Source organism: Helianthus annuus, chromosome 9, assembly GCF_002127325.2.
Source record: "Helianthus annuus cultivar XRQ/B chromosome 9, HanXRQr2.0-SUNRISE, whole genome shotgun sequence".
Lineage (NCBI taxonomy): Eukaryota > Viridiplantae > Streptophyta > Magnoliopsida > Asterales > Asteraceae > Helianthus > Helianthus annuus.
In genome coordinates, this window is record NC_035441.2 from 980,708 (window position 1) to 998,055 (window position 17,348).

The window sequence follows — 17,348 nt, forward strand, 5'->3', positions numbered from 1 at the left end:
GGTTAACTTGATTAATTGGTTTGCGAATAAGTTAGATTGTTGATAATTCGGATGTGCTCGATTAGGGTTCTTGATAAACATGTGAATTATGCTGGTTTGATCTTGTTGGTGTTAGCTAAATTGTTGGAATTGTGTTAATTGATAAAACGATAAGTATGGAAACCATTAGTGGTAACCGATTGCATGAATTCCGACCGCACAACTGAACTGATCGCACAAGGTATGCTATTCACACGAGTTCCAATCCGGTCGGGCTGTTAAACCGTACGGATTAGCAACCGCACGGATTGTTAATCCGGACGAACGGACCTATCACACGAATTCCAATCCGGACGAACTGTCAATCCGGACGGATTGTAATCCGGACGAATTGTCCATCCGCATGAACTAAATTGCTGGTCCGCACGAATTGTTAAACCACATCCGGACCAACTGGCAATCCGCACGAACTGTCACCCGGATGAAAGGCCACTCGCACGGATTTCCAATCCGGATGGACCAGTGGCAATCCGCACGAAGTGTCACCCGCACGGAATGCCCATCCGGACGGATGGGTTACCACTCGCACGATTTGATTAGTTTGTTTGGGCCATGACTTATGCTTGCAACTTGTTACCTCTGTTTAACCCTACGTGCTATACGTGAATCGAACCTGACTTGAATAAATGCATGATAGGACGTGATTAACCATTACTTGCTACCTGTTCACTTGTGTATCTGCCGAGCAAACCAAGGTGAGTTCACACAGCCAAGGCATGGGATTCCCGGGTTGGGAATTGGGTTGGATATATTGAATATGGGATGATTACTCGTACTTACGCATATACCAGACTATAGACCATCGTCCTCAGAATGGTCAGGACACGTTACGTAAAGCCTACGTAACCCAGTATATTTGCCATATGTCTCCCGGGTCGGGAAGGACACGTTACGTAAAGCCTACGTAACCCAATACCATTTACTGGCTTCCAGGTCGGAAGGCCACGCTGCGTAAAGCCTACGTAGCCCCCACGCGTACCACTGTCCTCGGGGAAGGGCACGTCACGTAAAGCCTACGTGACCCTGTACGTTTTCCTGTTCTCGGTAAAGAAGAACACATGGTCGGAAGTTAGTCTAGTAAGTACCGTTAGTGAGAAGCCCTCATTAGCCAGGATAAACATGGGAAGCCCCCACTAGCTATACTTATGCATGTTAGAACTTACTTTCTGTGAACTCGCTCAACTAGTTTGTTGATTATTTGCTGCATGCCTTGCAGGACCTTAGGTATATTTGGAGCTTGCACCAGAGGAGAAGCGGGTCGTTGTGGACAAGGACATATGAATGCATATTAAACACTTTTACATTCACACATTGATACTTATGATTTGGGTTTTACATTTAATGCTTCCGCTACATATATAACGTTTGGTTTTGAACATCAATTATACTTATGTTTACTATAAAATGCTATGTTTGATATAATTGATGGTTTGATCCTGGTCAGTCACGCTCCCAAGCGGTGGTATTCCGCGGGTGGATTTTGGGGGTGTGACACTAACTTAGGACATCGTTTACATACAGACCGATTACAGACAAAGTACAGACACAAGTGCACCAACACTATCCACTTCTTGTTCCATCTCACATTTATCGAGTTTCAGGTTTGGTTCCATGGGGAACAAACTGGGACGACACCCTTGGAATCCACAGTCTTTGAGAATATTTAGAGTGTACTTTCTTTGGCTCAAGACTAATCCTTTTTGTCGTGCGTACTACCTCGATGCCAAGAAAGTATTTGAGGTTCCCTAGATCCTTGATGCTAAATCGTTTGTGCAATGCATCTTTCATAAATTGTATTTTAATGTGGTTATACCAACAACAATGACATCATCCACATATATTAAGGCTGCCACAAAGTTGCTCCCTTGCTTGTGGATGAAAAAAGAGTAGTCAGCTTTGCATTGCTTGAATCCAAGATCAAGAAGAGAGGTTGTGAATTTTTGGTACCAATTTCGAGAGGCTTGTTTCAAACTGTAAAGAGAATTCTTCAACTTACAGACTATGGGTTCACCCTCCTCAGATAAACCTTGTGGTATCTTCATATTTACATCTTCGTTTAAATCGCCATGAAGGAAAGCATTGTTCAGGTCGAGTTGACTGATGATCCAGTTTTTCTTGGTTGCTACGGCTAGAAGAGTTCTAACGGTAACGAGCTTGGCAACTGGAGCAAACGTGTCGTGGTAATCCACTCCTTCCTGTTGTGTAAACCCATTTGCCACTAGGCGAGCCTTGTATCGCTCAACCTCCCCATTTGGCTTGTATTTTACCTTGTATACCCATTTAGAGTCTATAGTACGTTTCCCTTCCGGTAAGTTTTCGAGAGTCCATATGCCGTTTTCTTCAAGTGCTCGGATCTCCTTTTCCATGGCTTCTTTCCATCTTTTGTCCTGCATAGCTTGTTTAAAAGTTTTTGGCTCATCGTGGGAATCGATGGCCGCCAAAAAGGCTTTATGGGAGCTCGAAAATTTTTCGTAAGAGACAAAATTGGATAAAGGGTGTAACATCGAGGATTCTTGACTAGATGTGGGATGCGTGGAATCTATGGAACGGGGAAGCTTCGCATGAAAATCTTTGAATCGAATTGGTTGGCTTCGATTCCTTTTAGCTCGTTCTTGTTCAATTATTGGGCCTTGGGCCTCGTTATCTTGATTTGGACTTTCAGGAATTTGTGGCTCATTGGTCCCGTGGCTCACTTCATGTTGCAGCTTTGACTCATTTGCTAAATCGGGCTCATGTTGTGGGCTATTAATTTTAGTAGGGCCACCCAAGTTCCCATCTACTGAACCATCATTTATTTCATTGGTATATGCCTCTTCTCATTGTAATCCAACGTCTTCCTCAACTATTCTATAGTCTTGTTCAAAAATATCATTGTGTTGACAACTTGAAGTGACTTTGTCAAAAGAAGAGTGATCAAAAGGAAAGTGATTTTCGTGGAACCTGCCATCTCTTGAGACAATAATTTTATTGCTTTCCAGATCATAAATTTTATACCCCTTTGTGCCTCCTGGGTATCCCAAAAAACACCAGGCCTCCCCCTCATTTCGAACTTATCCCCTTTCGTGTTGGTGTTCCAATAGTTTACTAGACAACCAAAAGTCCTCATAAAGTCATAGTCGGGCGTTTAGTTATGAAGCAATTCGAAGGGAGTTTTATTCCCAATGACTTTAGAAGGTAACCGATTGATGACGTATGTTGCGGTTAAAACACACTCTCCCCAAAACCTCTTTGGTAAATTCGCCTCAAACCTTAGGGCTTGGGTCGTTTCAAGCAGGCGTCGATGATTTCTTTCTACAATGTCGTGTTCTGTTGAGGGGTGTGGGGGCAAGTGGTTTCAAGGAAAATTCCATTATCTTTATAAAAATTCACCATGTCATTAGATGTGAACTCCCCACCATTATCACATCTAATCCTTTTGATATTGTTTTGAAACTTTGTTGTTACCATTTTTTGAAAATCCTTTAAGCACCTACTAGCTTCATGTTTGAATTTCAATAAAAACAACCAAACGGCTCTGTTGAAATCATCAACGATTGTTAAATTTTTTTTGCCCCGATAGAGGAAGGCGTACGATATGCCCCCCAAATATCATAATGCAACAAATCGATACAATCAACAGTTTTAGTGGTACTATCAGGAAAAGGGAATCTCGTGTGCTTAGCCTTAAAGCAAGAATTACAAATCTTATCAAAATTGTCATTTTTAAGAAAACTAATTTGGTTGAGTTTCTCAGCGGAAGCTTGTCCTAACCTTTTATGCCAAGTGTCATTAGTCACCGCCATTGCTTTCCTCTCGTTTCTGATCATCCGCATCCGATATAGTCCACTTTCGCATTTACCTACACCAATTAAGTTTCCCGTCCGAAGCCTCTTCATGACACAAAAATCAGGGAAGAATGAGACAACGCATTGCAAGTCTTTTGTCAATTTTCTTACCGACAAAAGGTTACACTTAAATTCAGGAACATAAAGTACTTCTTTGATTTTAGTACCCCCCTTTTAAGACCATGTGTAGTGGTTAAACACTATAATGCCCCCACCATGGGGCGTTTTGCGCCATGTGACGTCCTAGTCAGCAAGGGGGCATTATAGCAAAAGTGGTGTAGTGGGTATAACGCCCCCATAATGCCCCATTCAATCCTTAAACAAAAAAAAAAAAAAAAACAAGGTTATTTCTCATTGGTGGGTCAAACATAAGTCAAAGCTCCAACCAAGCAAAATGGCGTTTTAATAATCACGCCGGGAGGATTTTTTTTCAAAAAAAACGCCCCAAAACGCCCCATGTAATGGGGGTTTGGGCGTTTTTGGGCGTTATAATGCAATTTTTTAAAAAAAAAACGCCCCACTACGGGCAGTCTAAGGGTGCACCCACCCCTTCCTTTAACCGGTACTTTAGTCCCATTGGGAATAATAACAGGAGCTTCAATGTTTGTTTCTATTTTGTTTTCAAGGAAATCAAGATCAAAGGTAATGTGCTCGGTGGCTCCCGAGTCAACCACCCAATCATCATCACCTTCCCCTTTATCAGCGAGATTAGCCATACGCGTTGTCGCATCATTTCGTTTTTTTTTTTTTTGTTTTCTTCATCAACATAGGCTGCCTTTGTACCTGGCCACCATACGGGGTATCCGATTCTTTTGAAACAAACTTCCTGGTTATGCCCGTTCTTCCGGCAAAAGGTGCAACGCTCGACTACATCGCTCCGTTTGATGTCTTGGACCACAGCCCTTTCATGCCTCGTTATTTCGGCTGGATGGTGACTGCTGATGTTCTTGATTAGATTAGAATTTTAGAGTTTGGTTGAGAACTTGCTCTGATACCATATTCAAGTTTTATGGTTCAAAGAGATTTCAATCTTTTTCATATATTCATATATTCTGATCAAAACATACAACCATTAAATAGAGGAAAACAAAGCTAAAAATGGGAGCCAATAATAATGGCCTGATGTATGAAAAGAATTGAGGAGAGAAATATGGAGGAGAAAAAGGAACTGATTTTATTATCCAATATCTTTTTCCAAATAAATTTAACGAGGTGGCAATTTCAATGCATGGGTTTTGTTTTATAAGTCACCCAAACACTTTTCCCAAAATTATGCTATTCCATATTTAAACTATTGTTGTAATAATATTTACATGTTACATAGACCAAAAAAAAGCTAGCTGGTACTTTTAAACCTGTACTAGAAAGGACCACTTTAACCCCGCTTTCTTTGGACCCATCCGTCTGAACGTGTATGGTGCTTAATACTGTATGCGTACCTAAAAGCGCACTTGATAGGCACTTATTTTCCATGTACTCATATATCAAAGAAAATTGTTTCCCTTCAACACAACTTCCATAAAGTTTCACTAGATTTTGGTGTCGTAGGGCTGAAAGCAAACCAAGTTCCCTCATAAATTCATTAGGTCCTTGGCTAGACGCTAATGAAAGTTGTTTTACTGCAATTATTGTCCCATCGGACAATAGACCCTACAAAATATACAATATATTAGTAACATAATTAAGATGTTATGTGTTTGGACACTGGTTTTGATCAATAGACAATAACACCACCTTGTACACTGAACCAAAACCACCTTGTCCAATCTCTCTTGATGGATGAAAGTTCTCTGTTGCCGCTTTTATCTGTCTAAGCGTAAATATTCCTGTTTGTAGATCTACACTTGTAAGCTCTGATAAACAAAAAAGGGTGTATATCAAATACTTTTCTTACTAGTTGCAATTCAAAATTCTTAGCAATCAAAACTCTAGGTGAATAATTGGTCGAGATGGGATGAAGCCGGCCATTTTATGGTTTTGTTAATTTTGTTTTCTTTCCAAAAGATGAAATAATAATGATTATAAAAAGAATATTGTTAGCATAGTGGTTTACGTAGAAAGGGCGGGTTGTTTACATTATATATAATGGCAGCCTCCAACCCATTCGCCTCTCAAGCGACTTTTAAATAAAGTGGTCAAAATTGTGAGCTCTAATCAAAACCACTAGAAAAGAATAACAGCATTTACCTCTATGAGCTGTTTTTTTAAGTGTAAGGAATCCCATTTTCCACAAAATAACAATGACTAAAAATACCATAAAAACCCCTCCAGTAACTGTCGCAACTATCATACCAACATCAATCTTTTTTCCAAAATTTGGGGGCTCAAAATCTGTCAAAACAAAGAACACTTGAGTGATGTTAAAACATTATACTCTTTACATTTCACAAAGTGAATTCGTTGACGTTGAACACTATGATAGGTACTGTTGTTAAAAGTCAATAAACCGGGGGCAATTCTGATAAAACCATATTAACTTTCTTAGAGCACAGAGGTCAATAACACGTTTAGGTAGGAAATGCAGAATTACTTACTTGGGTCAACTGATATAGCAGATATACATGGACCATAACTTCCGCTATAAGGAATTCGAGTAGTGCCTTTTCCAGCCCAGTAAAGTTGAATCTTGAGTGTGTTATTCCTCACATCAATTATATAGCTTTTTATAACTGGCCTACCGGTACCCCCAGCCTCTCTTACTATTTCAAAATCTTTTAGTTTTAAGTCCCCCTACAATTAAAGTTCTCCGAAGATGTTAATTTTCCTTTTATAGTTGCATTAGTAGTTTAGAGCTAATGTCATAAAAGAAGAATATATAAGCAACCTTGATTCAATTTCTTATTTAGGTGACCGCCTGCTTGCTTTTTAAAAGACTTGGTTTTGCTATTAAAAAATGGGTAGTGTCACAACCTGTTGCCCGTTTACCATGTAATTTCTCATGAAGTTTTACTATTATAAATCTTGAATTTAATCTGTGTGTATTGGGCAGTGAATATTACAAAAGTAGTAAAATTTGATCTTAGGTAGTTTTTACTCTATCATGAAGCCTAGAGCCGGCTATCTTAGGTAATCAACTTAGAGGGAGTGATATATCCTCCTTGGCACCATTATGATCACACATGGCAAACATCGTAATCCTGTGGCTCCAAATGATATGCCATTTTTCTAAGATCAAATCAAAGTTTTTAAAGCTTTGACCTATATATAGGAGAGGATCTATTGAGAAACATTGACCAAATTAAACCGGCCGCAAATTAAGTGTTGGCTAATCCTACTAGTTATCATTATATTAAGAGGTTAATCACCTGGACATAGACATCAAATACACGCTTTCCAGGGCTGTTTCGGGTGAAAACAATCTCTGCAAAGTGAAGTCTGATCGAGTACTTCCCGTTCATAAGGCACAATCCATAATAAGTGAGAGAAATACCAGATGTGCGTGCACTTCTATATAGTTGTTTCTCATATGTGGATATGTTATCCAGATTAGACGTGTTGGAAATATTATATACGCTAGGACCATTTTCAACATCCAGGAAATGGCCTGTGCTGCTAAACGCCCAGTTTCCACCATTGTAATATGATGAGGCACCTGCTCCCTCTGTATCAGCGGCGTATATTTTGCTGTTGTTGATATATACTTCTTCGCCCCCGCAGTTGATATGCAGAGAATAGATTTCTGATACAAAAGATGGCTTTATAATTAAGATAATAGATGAGGTTAACTTGTTATCGTACGTACGTACGTAGTGGTGTAGAAGCTTCACTTACGATTTAGTACATGGGAAATTCTTCTTCATGCAAGCTTCAATATTATTTCTACAACAGACAGAAAAGTCACTGACTGATCGTAATTAAATGAAGTTATGGTCATGTGTCTTACTGTTTACTTGCTGACAAAGAATAGCTCTCCACCATGTTTCTGTGAAAAATTTGTTTTAGATTAAACATACAAAAATATAACACCCACCAAGGGAAAATCAACTTACACTGTCCTTTTCTCACATTTTTTTGCACCTGAGGTGAAATTGTTATAAGAAACATCCCTGAAAGACAACCAACCACTATCATGATTTTATATTTTAACCAATTGACTAGGATAATTACACTTGTTTGGAAACTGAGTTATCTAGCTAGCCCATTTTACATTCAACAACGTACAATTAGAAAAAAAAAAAAAAAAATAAAGGCTCAACTTTAATTAGATCATTTAATGTAGCAAAGAATTGTAATTTTTCCTGCTATTTTCGTGTTGAACATGCATTGGGTTGATTTAAAAATGTCCGATTGATGTATATAAGCTTGATTTGTACAGGTTTGGAATAGAGGTTTGGAATTGACAACAAGTTCAAAAAAAATTCCAACCATATTTTTAAGATGGGGTTTAAAATATTAATTAATAAATATTTGAAAAGTTTTTATTTATTTATTTATTCTTTTTTAATCAGAAGATGATATTAAACACCTTTTGATAACATTTCATATTTGGCGTTGCCCTGTTTTAAAAACCTGTCTTAATTCCCAAATTACTCTGTCTAATTCTCTGTTTTGTAGTATTGAGGGTACATGTTATCCTTACACGTCACTCCTTGCTTTAAGGACCCATCCTGGTATAGGTTCAGTAAGATTATTATCTGTCAAATAACTATTAAAAGAAGTTATAAAGAATTGATCATAGTTTATAATTAAACAGACAAACACATATAGGGTTAGTCATGTGAGAATCACTAAGATAAAACAAAAATAAAATTGCAGTTTTTTTACATTTTTATATTTTTATTTAGGAAAGATTTCTATACCACTCCTCTTTCCTAAATAGAAATATAAAAATGCAAAAAAACAACAATTTTATTTTTATTTTTATTTTTGGGAAAAGGTGTAGCGTTTTCCCTTAAGGTTTTTTTTTTTTTATCTTAATCTTTAACCATACATTATGTATATACATGTTTTAAATTATAAGGTAAGTATTGTGTATCTACTTCTAATAATGTACATATATGTTAAAAATGTGTATAAATGATATAATGGAAAATTATGGTTCCAAACATGTTTTTTAAATAGTATATATATATAATATGTGTTTAAAGTTGAGAAATATGTGTGTGTGTATATATATATAGGGTAATGCTAGATAAAAAAACCCTAAAATTCTTAGAAAACTCTGAAAACCCAAATGGGAAGCCATTTTTACCCAACCTCCCGACATTTTTTTTTTTTGAAAAAAATTACACATGTAATATACATGTTTTAGAGTGTTTTGGGCCAAAAAAAAACAAAAAAGCGCCGAAGGGATTTAAAAAAAAAAATAAACAAATTTCAGCGCCTAACACGTGTTAAGCAAAAAAGACATAATTTTGCTGAAATTTGCTGAAACTTTTTTTTTTAAATATCCCTTCGGCGCTTTTTTGATTTTTTTGGCCCAAAAGTCCTAAAACATGTATATTACATGTGTTATTTTTTTCAAAAAAAAAATGTCGGGAGCTTGGGTTTTCTAGGGTTTTTTATATATATAGGGTTTTCTATATAGCCCAACCCTATATATATATATATAGGGTAAGGATATATAGAAAACCACTTTTATTGAGAAAATCCGGGAAACTCAAAGCTCTCGACATTTTTTTTTGAAAAAAATAACACATGTAATATACATGTTTTTAAGAGTTTTGGGCAAAAAAAAAAAAAAACAAAAAAGCGCCGAAGAAATTTTTTTAAAAAAATAAACAAGTTTCAGCATTTTTTGCCTAACACGTGTTAGTCAACAAAGTTGCTGAAATTTGTTTATTCTTTTTAAAAATAATCCTTTGGCGCTTTTTCGATTTTTTTTGCCCAAAACTCTAAAAAATATGTATATTACGTGTGGTAATTATTTCAAAAAAAAAAAGTCGGGAGCTTAGAGTTTCCCGGATTTTCTCAATAAAAGTGGTTTTCTTTTTATCTTTAGCCTATATATATATATATATATATATATATATATATATATATATATATATATAGAAAAGTGTTCATTGAGACACTAAAAAGTGAAAAGTGATATCATGTTAAAAATCAATTTAAAAAAAATCAATTTTTTAGTGGAACACATTCTCCACCTCTTTTTAGCATGTTAAAAATCAATTTAAAAAAAATCTTAAAAAAAGAAAAAAAAGTTCTTTTCTACAAAAAAAAAATATTTTTTTAGTGGAACACATTCTCCACCTCTTTTTACACAAAAGATCTTAAAACATTTCTAAATTTTTTATAGCATTTTAAATTGAATATATAAGATATATTTAACATGTTAAATACACCATTATTAGGTTTTCCACTTTTTTAGTGTTCCCAATTTAACCTCAAACTAAGATTGGCTTTTCATTCGTTCTTATAATTCACGTAATATTTCGTGTTCTGATTTAAGCATATATATATATATACATATACATATATATATGTATATGTATATATATATATATATATATATATATATATATATAGGACAAAGATCCGTTAGGAACCACCCTTTATTGCGAGAACCGCGAGAACCAGTATGAACACAAACAGTAATACCTAAAAAAATCTAAAAAACACCCAAATTTTTTTTTTTTATTTTTTTACTATTTTTATATAAAAATCGCTACTTTTAGTACCCAAAAGAAAAATATCTAAAAAAAAAAAATTGTTTTGGCTACAAAAAGTAGCGATTTGAACATAAAAAATAGTAAAAAAATAAAAACTAAAAATTTTAGATTGTTTTTTGATTTTTTTTGATTTTTTAGGTTTTTTGGGGGTTTAGTTTTTAGCATTTTAGCTTGGGGTTGGGGGGGGGGGGTTTAGGTTTTTGGGGGTGGGGGAGGGGGGTTTAGATTTTTTTGGGCGGGGGGGGGGGGGGGGGGGGGTGGGGGGGTTAGGTTTTTTTAGGTTTTTTTTTAGTGTTTTAGTTTTTAGCATTTAGCTTGAGGGGGTTAGGTTTTTAGGGGGGGGGGGGGGGGTTGGGGGGTTTAGGTTTTTGGGGGGTGGGGGTTAGGTTTTTTTAGAGTTTTTTTTAGGTTTTTTTAGAGTTTTTTTTAGGTTTTTTTAGCTACTTTAGATTGTGTTCACATTGGTTCTCGCGGTTCTCGCAATAAGGGGGTTCTCGCATGAACCTTACCATATATATATATATATATATATATATATATATATATATATATATATATATATATATATATATATATATATATATATATATATATATATATATATATATATATATATATATATATAGGGGGTTGGGGGGTTTAGGTTTTTGGGGGGTGGGGGTTAGGTTTTTTTAGAGTTTTTTTAGGTTTTTTTAGCTATTTTAGATTATGTTCACATTAGTTCTCGCGGTTCTCGCAATAAGGTGGTTCTCGCATGAACCTTGCCCTATATATATATATATATATATATATATATATATATATATATATATATATATATATATATATATATATATATATATATATATATATATATAGGGTAGGGTTCATGCGAGAACCACCCTTATTGTGAGAACCGCGAGAACCAATGTGAACAGGGGGTAATTTTGTAAATACATAACAAAAATTAAATCAGCTATCACTTCTCCTCTTACTGGACTTCAAACTACAATTAAATCCTCTTTTTTATTCAGTTCACGTCCAACACTCCAAAAATCTACAAACTTCATCATCCCCAGTTCACATCCAACACACCAGAATCTCCAAAATTCGCCATCTCAATCTTACCATTCATCGTGTATTCGTCATCTAATCGAAATTAGGGCAGTAAGAACATAATAATCGATCATATATTCGCCATCTGCTCAAAATTGGGGTAATAAGAGCATAATAATCGAAGACTCTGTCACAATTAGGAAGAATCTGAAGGACAAACGTCCAATTGACAGATTATTCAGCGTCGCTACACCGTTCCGAAAATTTGTAAGTCTATACTCTTTGTTTTGCAGTCTTATATGATAACATGATTCTTAATCATCGATTCAGATTTTTATATGTTAATATGATGCTTAAATCATCGTTTCATATCTGCACTAGTGAAAATTGTGTGATATATATGATTGTTGAGGGATTAGGGGTGACTCTTGTGATAGAACTATATGTAATGTGGTATTTATGTGTTTTTCCGTATGTAGTTTTTTTACTAATTAATGTTAGATATGATTGGTGGTAATACGAATTTTGATTCGGTAAGGGTTAGGGTTTTTTATTGAAGCAAACTTGTGGGTCATTCGTGTTAATGCACATGTGCATAGTTATGCACATATGTATATTTTGCCAGATTAGGTTAATAAGGTCAATCATGTTGATGCAAATGTGTATAATTATGCATATGTGCATAATTTGTCAGGATAGGTTAATAAGGTCATTCATGTTGATGCACACGTGCATAGTTATGCCATGCACATGTGCATAGTTTGCGAGAATTTGTCAACTTGCACGTTTATATGTTAACATGATGCTTAATGTCGATTCAGATCTTTTTTATGTGAATATGAGGCCTAAATCTTAGTTTCATATATGTATTAGTGAAAATGGTGTGATGTATATAATTTTTGAGGGATTAGGGGCGACTGTTGTGATATCACGATCTGTAATGTGGTATTTATGTGTTTTTTATATGTAGTTTTGTTACTGATTAATGTTAAACATGATTTGGTGGTAATACGAAATTCAATTTGTTAAGGGTTAGGGTTTTTTTATTGAAGCAAATATGTAGATAAGGTCTGTCATGTTAATGCACATGTGCATAGTTGTGCACATATGCATATTTTGCCATATTAGTTTAACAAGGCCAGTCACATTGATGAAAATGCGTATAATTATGCACATGTTCATAATTTGATAAAATAGGTTAATAAGATCAATTATGCACAAAACTCGTTTCCCATATATATTTAGAATGGAACAAGATAAACGATGCCTGGTGGCGGACCGGTACAATCAGGATAATAGAAATTTAATGGTGGTTTGGAATTGGTCGAGAAGCCTAAGCTCGGCCGAAGAATTACTGGAATGGCACGAGTTGATCGGGCTCCTCGATAATGTCACTTTGTCCGATGGCAAAGATGGTTGGGAATGGTTGGGAGGTAATGACTCTAATTTTTCGGTCAAGATTGTCAAGAACTTCCGGTATAACAGCTCCGATTTCAGCAGCAGGCACGTTGTGAAATGGTCAAAATGGGTCCCAAAAAATGCAATATTTTTTGTTTGGAGGGCGGTTTTAGATAGTATTCCCACGCTGACTGCACTCCGGGATCGAAACTGTTGGGGCAGAGACGTGAAATGTTGTCTGAGTGAAGATGGCGATGAAATGGATGAACACCTTCTTTGTTCGTGCAGGGTAGCGTCGATTGTCTGTTATCACATCAGTGAGTGGTGCAAGGTGAGTTCTTGTATTCTGTTTTCGGCTAAAGATATCGTAATTGCCTCTGAGTTTTGCGATCTGCATAGAGAAGTGAAAGATGATTTACATGGCATTATGTTCGTGACAAGTTGGTTTATATGGTTAGCCAGGAACAATAAAAGGTTCTCGGAGACTCAAGTTAAACTCGGAGAGATTATCCGTAATATTAAGTCCGTCAGCTTTTTATGGTATAAGAATCGGTCCAAAAATAGGTCCGTGAGATGGGAGAGGCATTCCGTCAGCAAATACTCAAATATGAACATCCATCGACCGTTACCACTTCCTCTTACTCGTGACTCGTATATGTACTTTCTATAGCAAGCACACGAGACCTATACTCAGCAACTTTGCTTAGAAACCTTTTTCCAGTTTCTTTATGCCCAGGCTCCCTTAGTTTTCTGATCAAATGATCAGTTATCATTCCTACAATCCGGCGAAATTCGGGTATATAAGTGTATCCTTATGGGTATGCAAGCACTAGAACAGGGAAGGACGACGTACTATGATACTTTCTGTTTTGTCGAGCCTTGCTTTGGTCTCTGGTTTGATGGTTGTACGTGCTAAAAATCCGGTACATTCCATTTTGTTTCCCATCCCAGTCTTTCGCAACACTTCAGGTTTACTTCTTTTGTTAGGTCTCGACTTTTTCGCTATGATCTTCCCAGTAGTTCATATAGGAGCTATAGCTGTTTCATTCCTATTCGTTGTTATGATGTTCCATATTCAAATAGCGGAGATTCACGAAGAAGTATTGCGCTATTTACCAGTGAGTGGTATTATTGGACTGATCTTTTGGTGGGAAATGTTCTTCATTTTAGATAATGAAAGCATTCCATTACTACCAACCCAAAGAAATACGACCTCTCTGAGATATATGGTTTATGCCGGAAAGGTACGAAGTTGGACTAATTTGGAAACATTAGAGGCTCAACATTCGGACATATCTTTTCGATTGTTAGCAGGAAGAGAAAGCAAACTAGATTGAAAGAGGAGAAAGGCAAGCGGAAAGCTGCAACTTCCTTGCTAGAAGGCCTTCCTCGCTAGAAGTACGATTGGAAGGCAAGGTAAAGCGGTAGCAAGCGAGGGCTTTCGTGGATCCTTCCCCGGTGGAATTGCTTTTTTTGAAAGTCAGTCAAGCAAGAAGGAAGGCAGGATTAGCTTTCAAGCAGTCTTCAAGCATGACATGAATTCAAGCCAGTCTGCTTCGGAGAATCTGATTCTACTTTCATGCCACCTTTCCCTTCCCCGTGGCATTGCCTTTGATTCTGGCTTTAGATTAGGTTTGTTCTCAACTCTTCTCACCTCCTGGGCGAGACAAGCTACCTTTAGCTAGGAGCCTCTTTTCCTTCTGCCTAGCTCCCCGAAAACAACGTTCGACTTGCATGTGTTAAGCATATAGCTAGCGTTCCTTCTGAGCCAGGATCAAACTCTTCTTTTGACTATGATTTGGCCCTACAGTGGTAGAACCTGGTGAACCGGGCGTACTACTTCTCAACCTTCTGTGAACTTTTCTTCTCTTATGATTTTTGCTACTTTGTTTAGTTTAGTGATTGATATCTTAGAGAAGATGGTAAAGTAAAGACAGACTATTTCGAAAGCAATGGTGGCTAGGAATGGCTTCAGTCAGCCGGACGGCCGCCTATAGGTGGTAGGGTAGGGTGGGTGGTACCGCTCAGATTGCGGCCAATCTTCCTAACCGCGCGCGGGCCGGGCTTAGAGCGCGTGAAACTCATCACTACCTCGTAAGGGCGTTGAGACCATAGCATGTTACACGAAAGCGCCGCTTTCTCTGTAGTATTGTCACACAGCTGCCCGCCTAGAAGAGCCACTCGCTCTATAGTGTTGTCACACAAGATAAGCACGCCGCCCGCCTGCTGGCCAGGCGAATCTAAGTTCTCTTCCGGTCAACTGTCCACCCAGTCAAGTGCAAAAAAAAAACACCGTAGAATCACGGAATGCACACTGCTGGTGTGCTTCCTGCTCGCGAGGAAAGAAAGAAGAGCGACAAGGTTAAGTTCAGATTTGACTGTTTGCAGCATGGGAGCAGATTACCCAAAAAATACCTGGGAACAATAAAAAAAAGATATCTCGGTAACGAAAACTATAGGGGGCTGTATTGGCGAGATCTGGTGTAGTTTCAATATAAGGTAGCTGCTAGTTTTCGATCTTTAGGTTCTTGTGTTGAGTTGTTGTTTTTTGTTTTGCTGTAGCGGTTGGTTCGACCGCTTCTGTTTTGGAGGTTGGCTTCTGTGCAGAGCCGGCCCTGAAGGAGGGCGGGGAGGACAACCGAACAGGGCCCGTGATTTCGTAGGGCACGTAATTTTTAAAAAAAATCCGATATCATATATGTAAAAAATTTTTAATAGGGTATAACAAAAAAAATATTAACATAGGCCCACTTAAAAAAATCATATTGTTTAAACTATTTAGCCCATTAGGTTAGTGAGCCCAATACCCAAATATTTTCTAAAAACTAATTAAAAAAAGAAGTCTGGCGGCAATAAGAGAACAGAAACGTCGCAGTTGCAGGCTCTGGGTTGTTCGATCATTCATCATCATTCTGCTGCTTCAGTGCCTCTGGCAGGGTGATCGGTGTAGGATTTTTTTTTGAACGGCCATAAAGGTTAGCAATAGCATCCCATCTATTTTTTTAATTAGTATGCTTCCACTTGCTAATTTAGTGATTTATATGAAAATTAAATTAATAGAATAATAGGGCCGATTCCAATATTCCATATGCCATGAGGAACTTGTCAATGTCTATTACACTTGATTTAGAATTATAAACAATATTTATTATCACCTTTTGATTGATTAAACCTTAAAATATCTAAGTTGTTCCAAGATATATAATTTCGTTTACTCGTATATAGGGCTGCAAACGAACCTTATTTAGGCGTTAACTTAATTTGATACAAACTTTGTCGATTATATTTAGGCGTTAATGGCTCCTAAACAAGCATTCGAATACTATATTTTGTATTTTGTTAATTGCATTGTTTATCGAATGCTATATTTTTGTCTAACGGTTCAAAGTTGTATGAAAAAAACTAGTTTAAATTTTTTAATTAGTTAAGACCTAAGGGCATGTTTTTCGAGCTCGAACAGGGTACATGAATTCTCAGGGCCGGCCCTGCTTCTGTGAATAACATTTACATTAAAAAAAACTTATGCACATGTGCATAGTTTGTCATAATAGTTTTGTTACGAATTAATGTTAAATATGATTGGTGGTATTACGAAATTTGATTTGGTAAGGGTTAAGTTTTTTTATTGAAACAAACCTGTTGATAAGGTCAGTCATGTTAATGCACATGTGCATAGTTATGCACGTATGCATATTTTGTCAGATTAAGTTAATATGAATGTATTACGGCATATGCGCACGTGCATTATTACCTTAAAACATAAACATTGTACATATTGTATGTAATATGTTTACTTCACATGGGCATACATGATATAATTGATGTAATATATGTAATGTGTGCAGGAAAAAATTATTCGAAGCTGCTCATGGATTGACAACAAGGATGTATTTGATTAATAGGTTGGCGGATGAAAAATACCAGGGAAAATGATGGACGAAGAGGCGTTGAAACAGGAGGAGTGTTGGAAGATAGTTATGAAATGGAAAGAAGATCAGAAGGTGTGAGGTTGTGAAATAATGTGAATGTTATGTAGGTAGTTTGTGGATATGCAATTTATAAAGACAATTTCTTTTTGTTCTCTTGATATCTTTTGATTGTAATATGTGGGTAGTTTTTACGATAACGGTTGATATAAGAAGTTTGACGTATAGGATGTTTTATATGGTGGTGATGGGTTAAAACTCTATTTGATTGTTCAGGTATATTGGTATGTTTGTTAATATTTAATGTATTATGTTGTTTGGTATAGAAAATGTTTGTATTGCACATGTGCAAAGTTTGATGTAGCGTATCATATTACGTATGTGGTACCCTATTACGTATGGGGTACCAAATTGCATATGATGATGTATATGTAAAGGAAAATGGATCACATGTAGTTAAGATATTCAGGTATGCATAATGTATGCACATGTGCATTGTTTGAAACAAGTAC

General features: G+C 36.6%; 2 protein-coding genes across 2 annotated transcripts in view; one reads left to right on the forward strand and one right to left on the reverse strand.

The window, feature by feature from the left end:
• The window catches only part of LOC110880343 (probable LRR receptor-like serine/threonine-protein kinase At1g07650), a 50,423-nt gene extending 38,832 nt beyond the window's left edge, over nucleotides 1-11,591 (reverse strand). The window contains exons 1-9 of the mRNA XM_022128937.1: nucleotides 11,552-11,591; nucleotides 8,443-8,497; nucleotides 7,853-7,909; nucleotides 7,754-7,785; nucleotides 7,169-7,542; nucleotides 6,398-6,593; nucleotides 6,051-6,194; nucleotides 5,598-5,716; nucleotides 5,303-5,513 (exon numbers count right to left, since the gene is read on the reverse strand). Coding sequence (XP_021984629.1) covers nucleotides 5,303-5,513; nucleotides 5,598-5,716; nucleotides 6,051-6,194; nucleotides 6,398-6,593; nucleotides 7,169-7,542; nucleotides 7,754-7,785; nucleotides 7,853-7,909; nucleotides 8,443-8,497; nucleotides 11,552-11,591 — 1,228 coding nt within the window. The remainder of the gene's footprint in view (nucleotides 1-5,302; nucleotides 5,514-5,597; nucleotides 5,717-6,050; nucleotides 6,195-6,397; nucleotides 6,594-7,168; nucleotides 7,543-7,753; nucleotides 7,786-7,852; nucleotides 7,910-8,442; nucleotides 8,498-11,551) is intronic.
• Nucleotides 11,592-12,758: 1,167 nt separating this feature from the next.
• LOC110880342 lies at nucleotides 12,759-16,809 on the forward strand. The gene is made up of 2 exons (XM_022128936.1): nucleotides 12,759-13,241; nucleotides 16,756-16,809. The coding sequence occupies exons 1-2, from the start codon at nucleotides 12,759-12,761 to the stop codon at nucleotides 16,807-16,809; spliced, it is 537 nt and encodes a 178-aa protein (XP_021984628.1).
• The last annotated feature ends 539 nt before the right edge of the window (nucleotides 16,810-17,348 follow it).

Coding starts and splice junctions, on each gene's coding strand:
- LOC110880342 (XM_022128936.1), top strand. CDS start 12,759: ATGGAACAAGATAAACGATGCCTGGTGGCGGACCGGTACAATCAGGAT. Junction 13,242..16,755: donor ACATCAGTGAGTGGTGCAAG/GTGAGTTCTTGT, acceptor TAATGTGTGCAG/GAAAAAATTATTCGAAGCTG.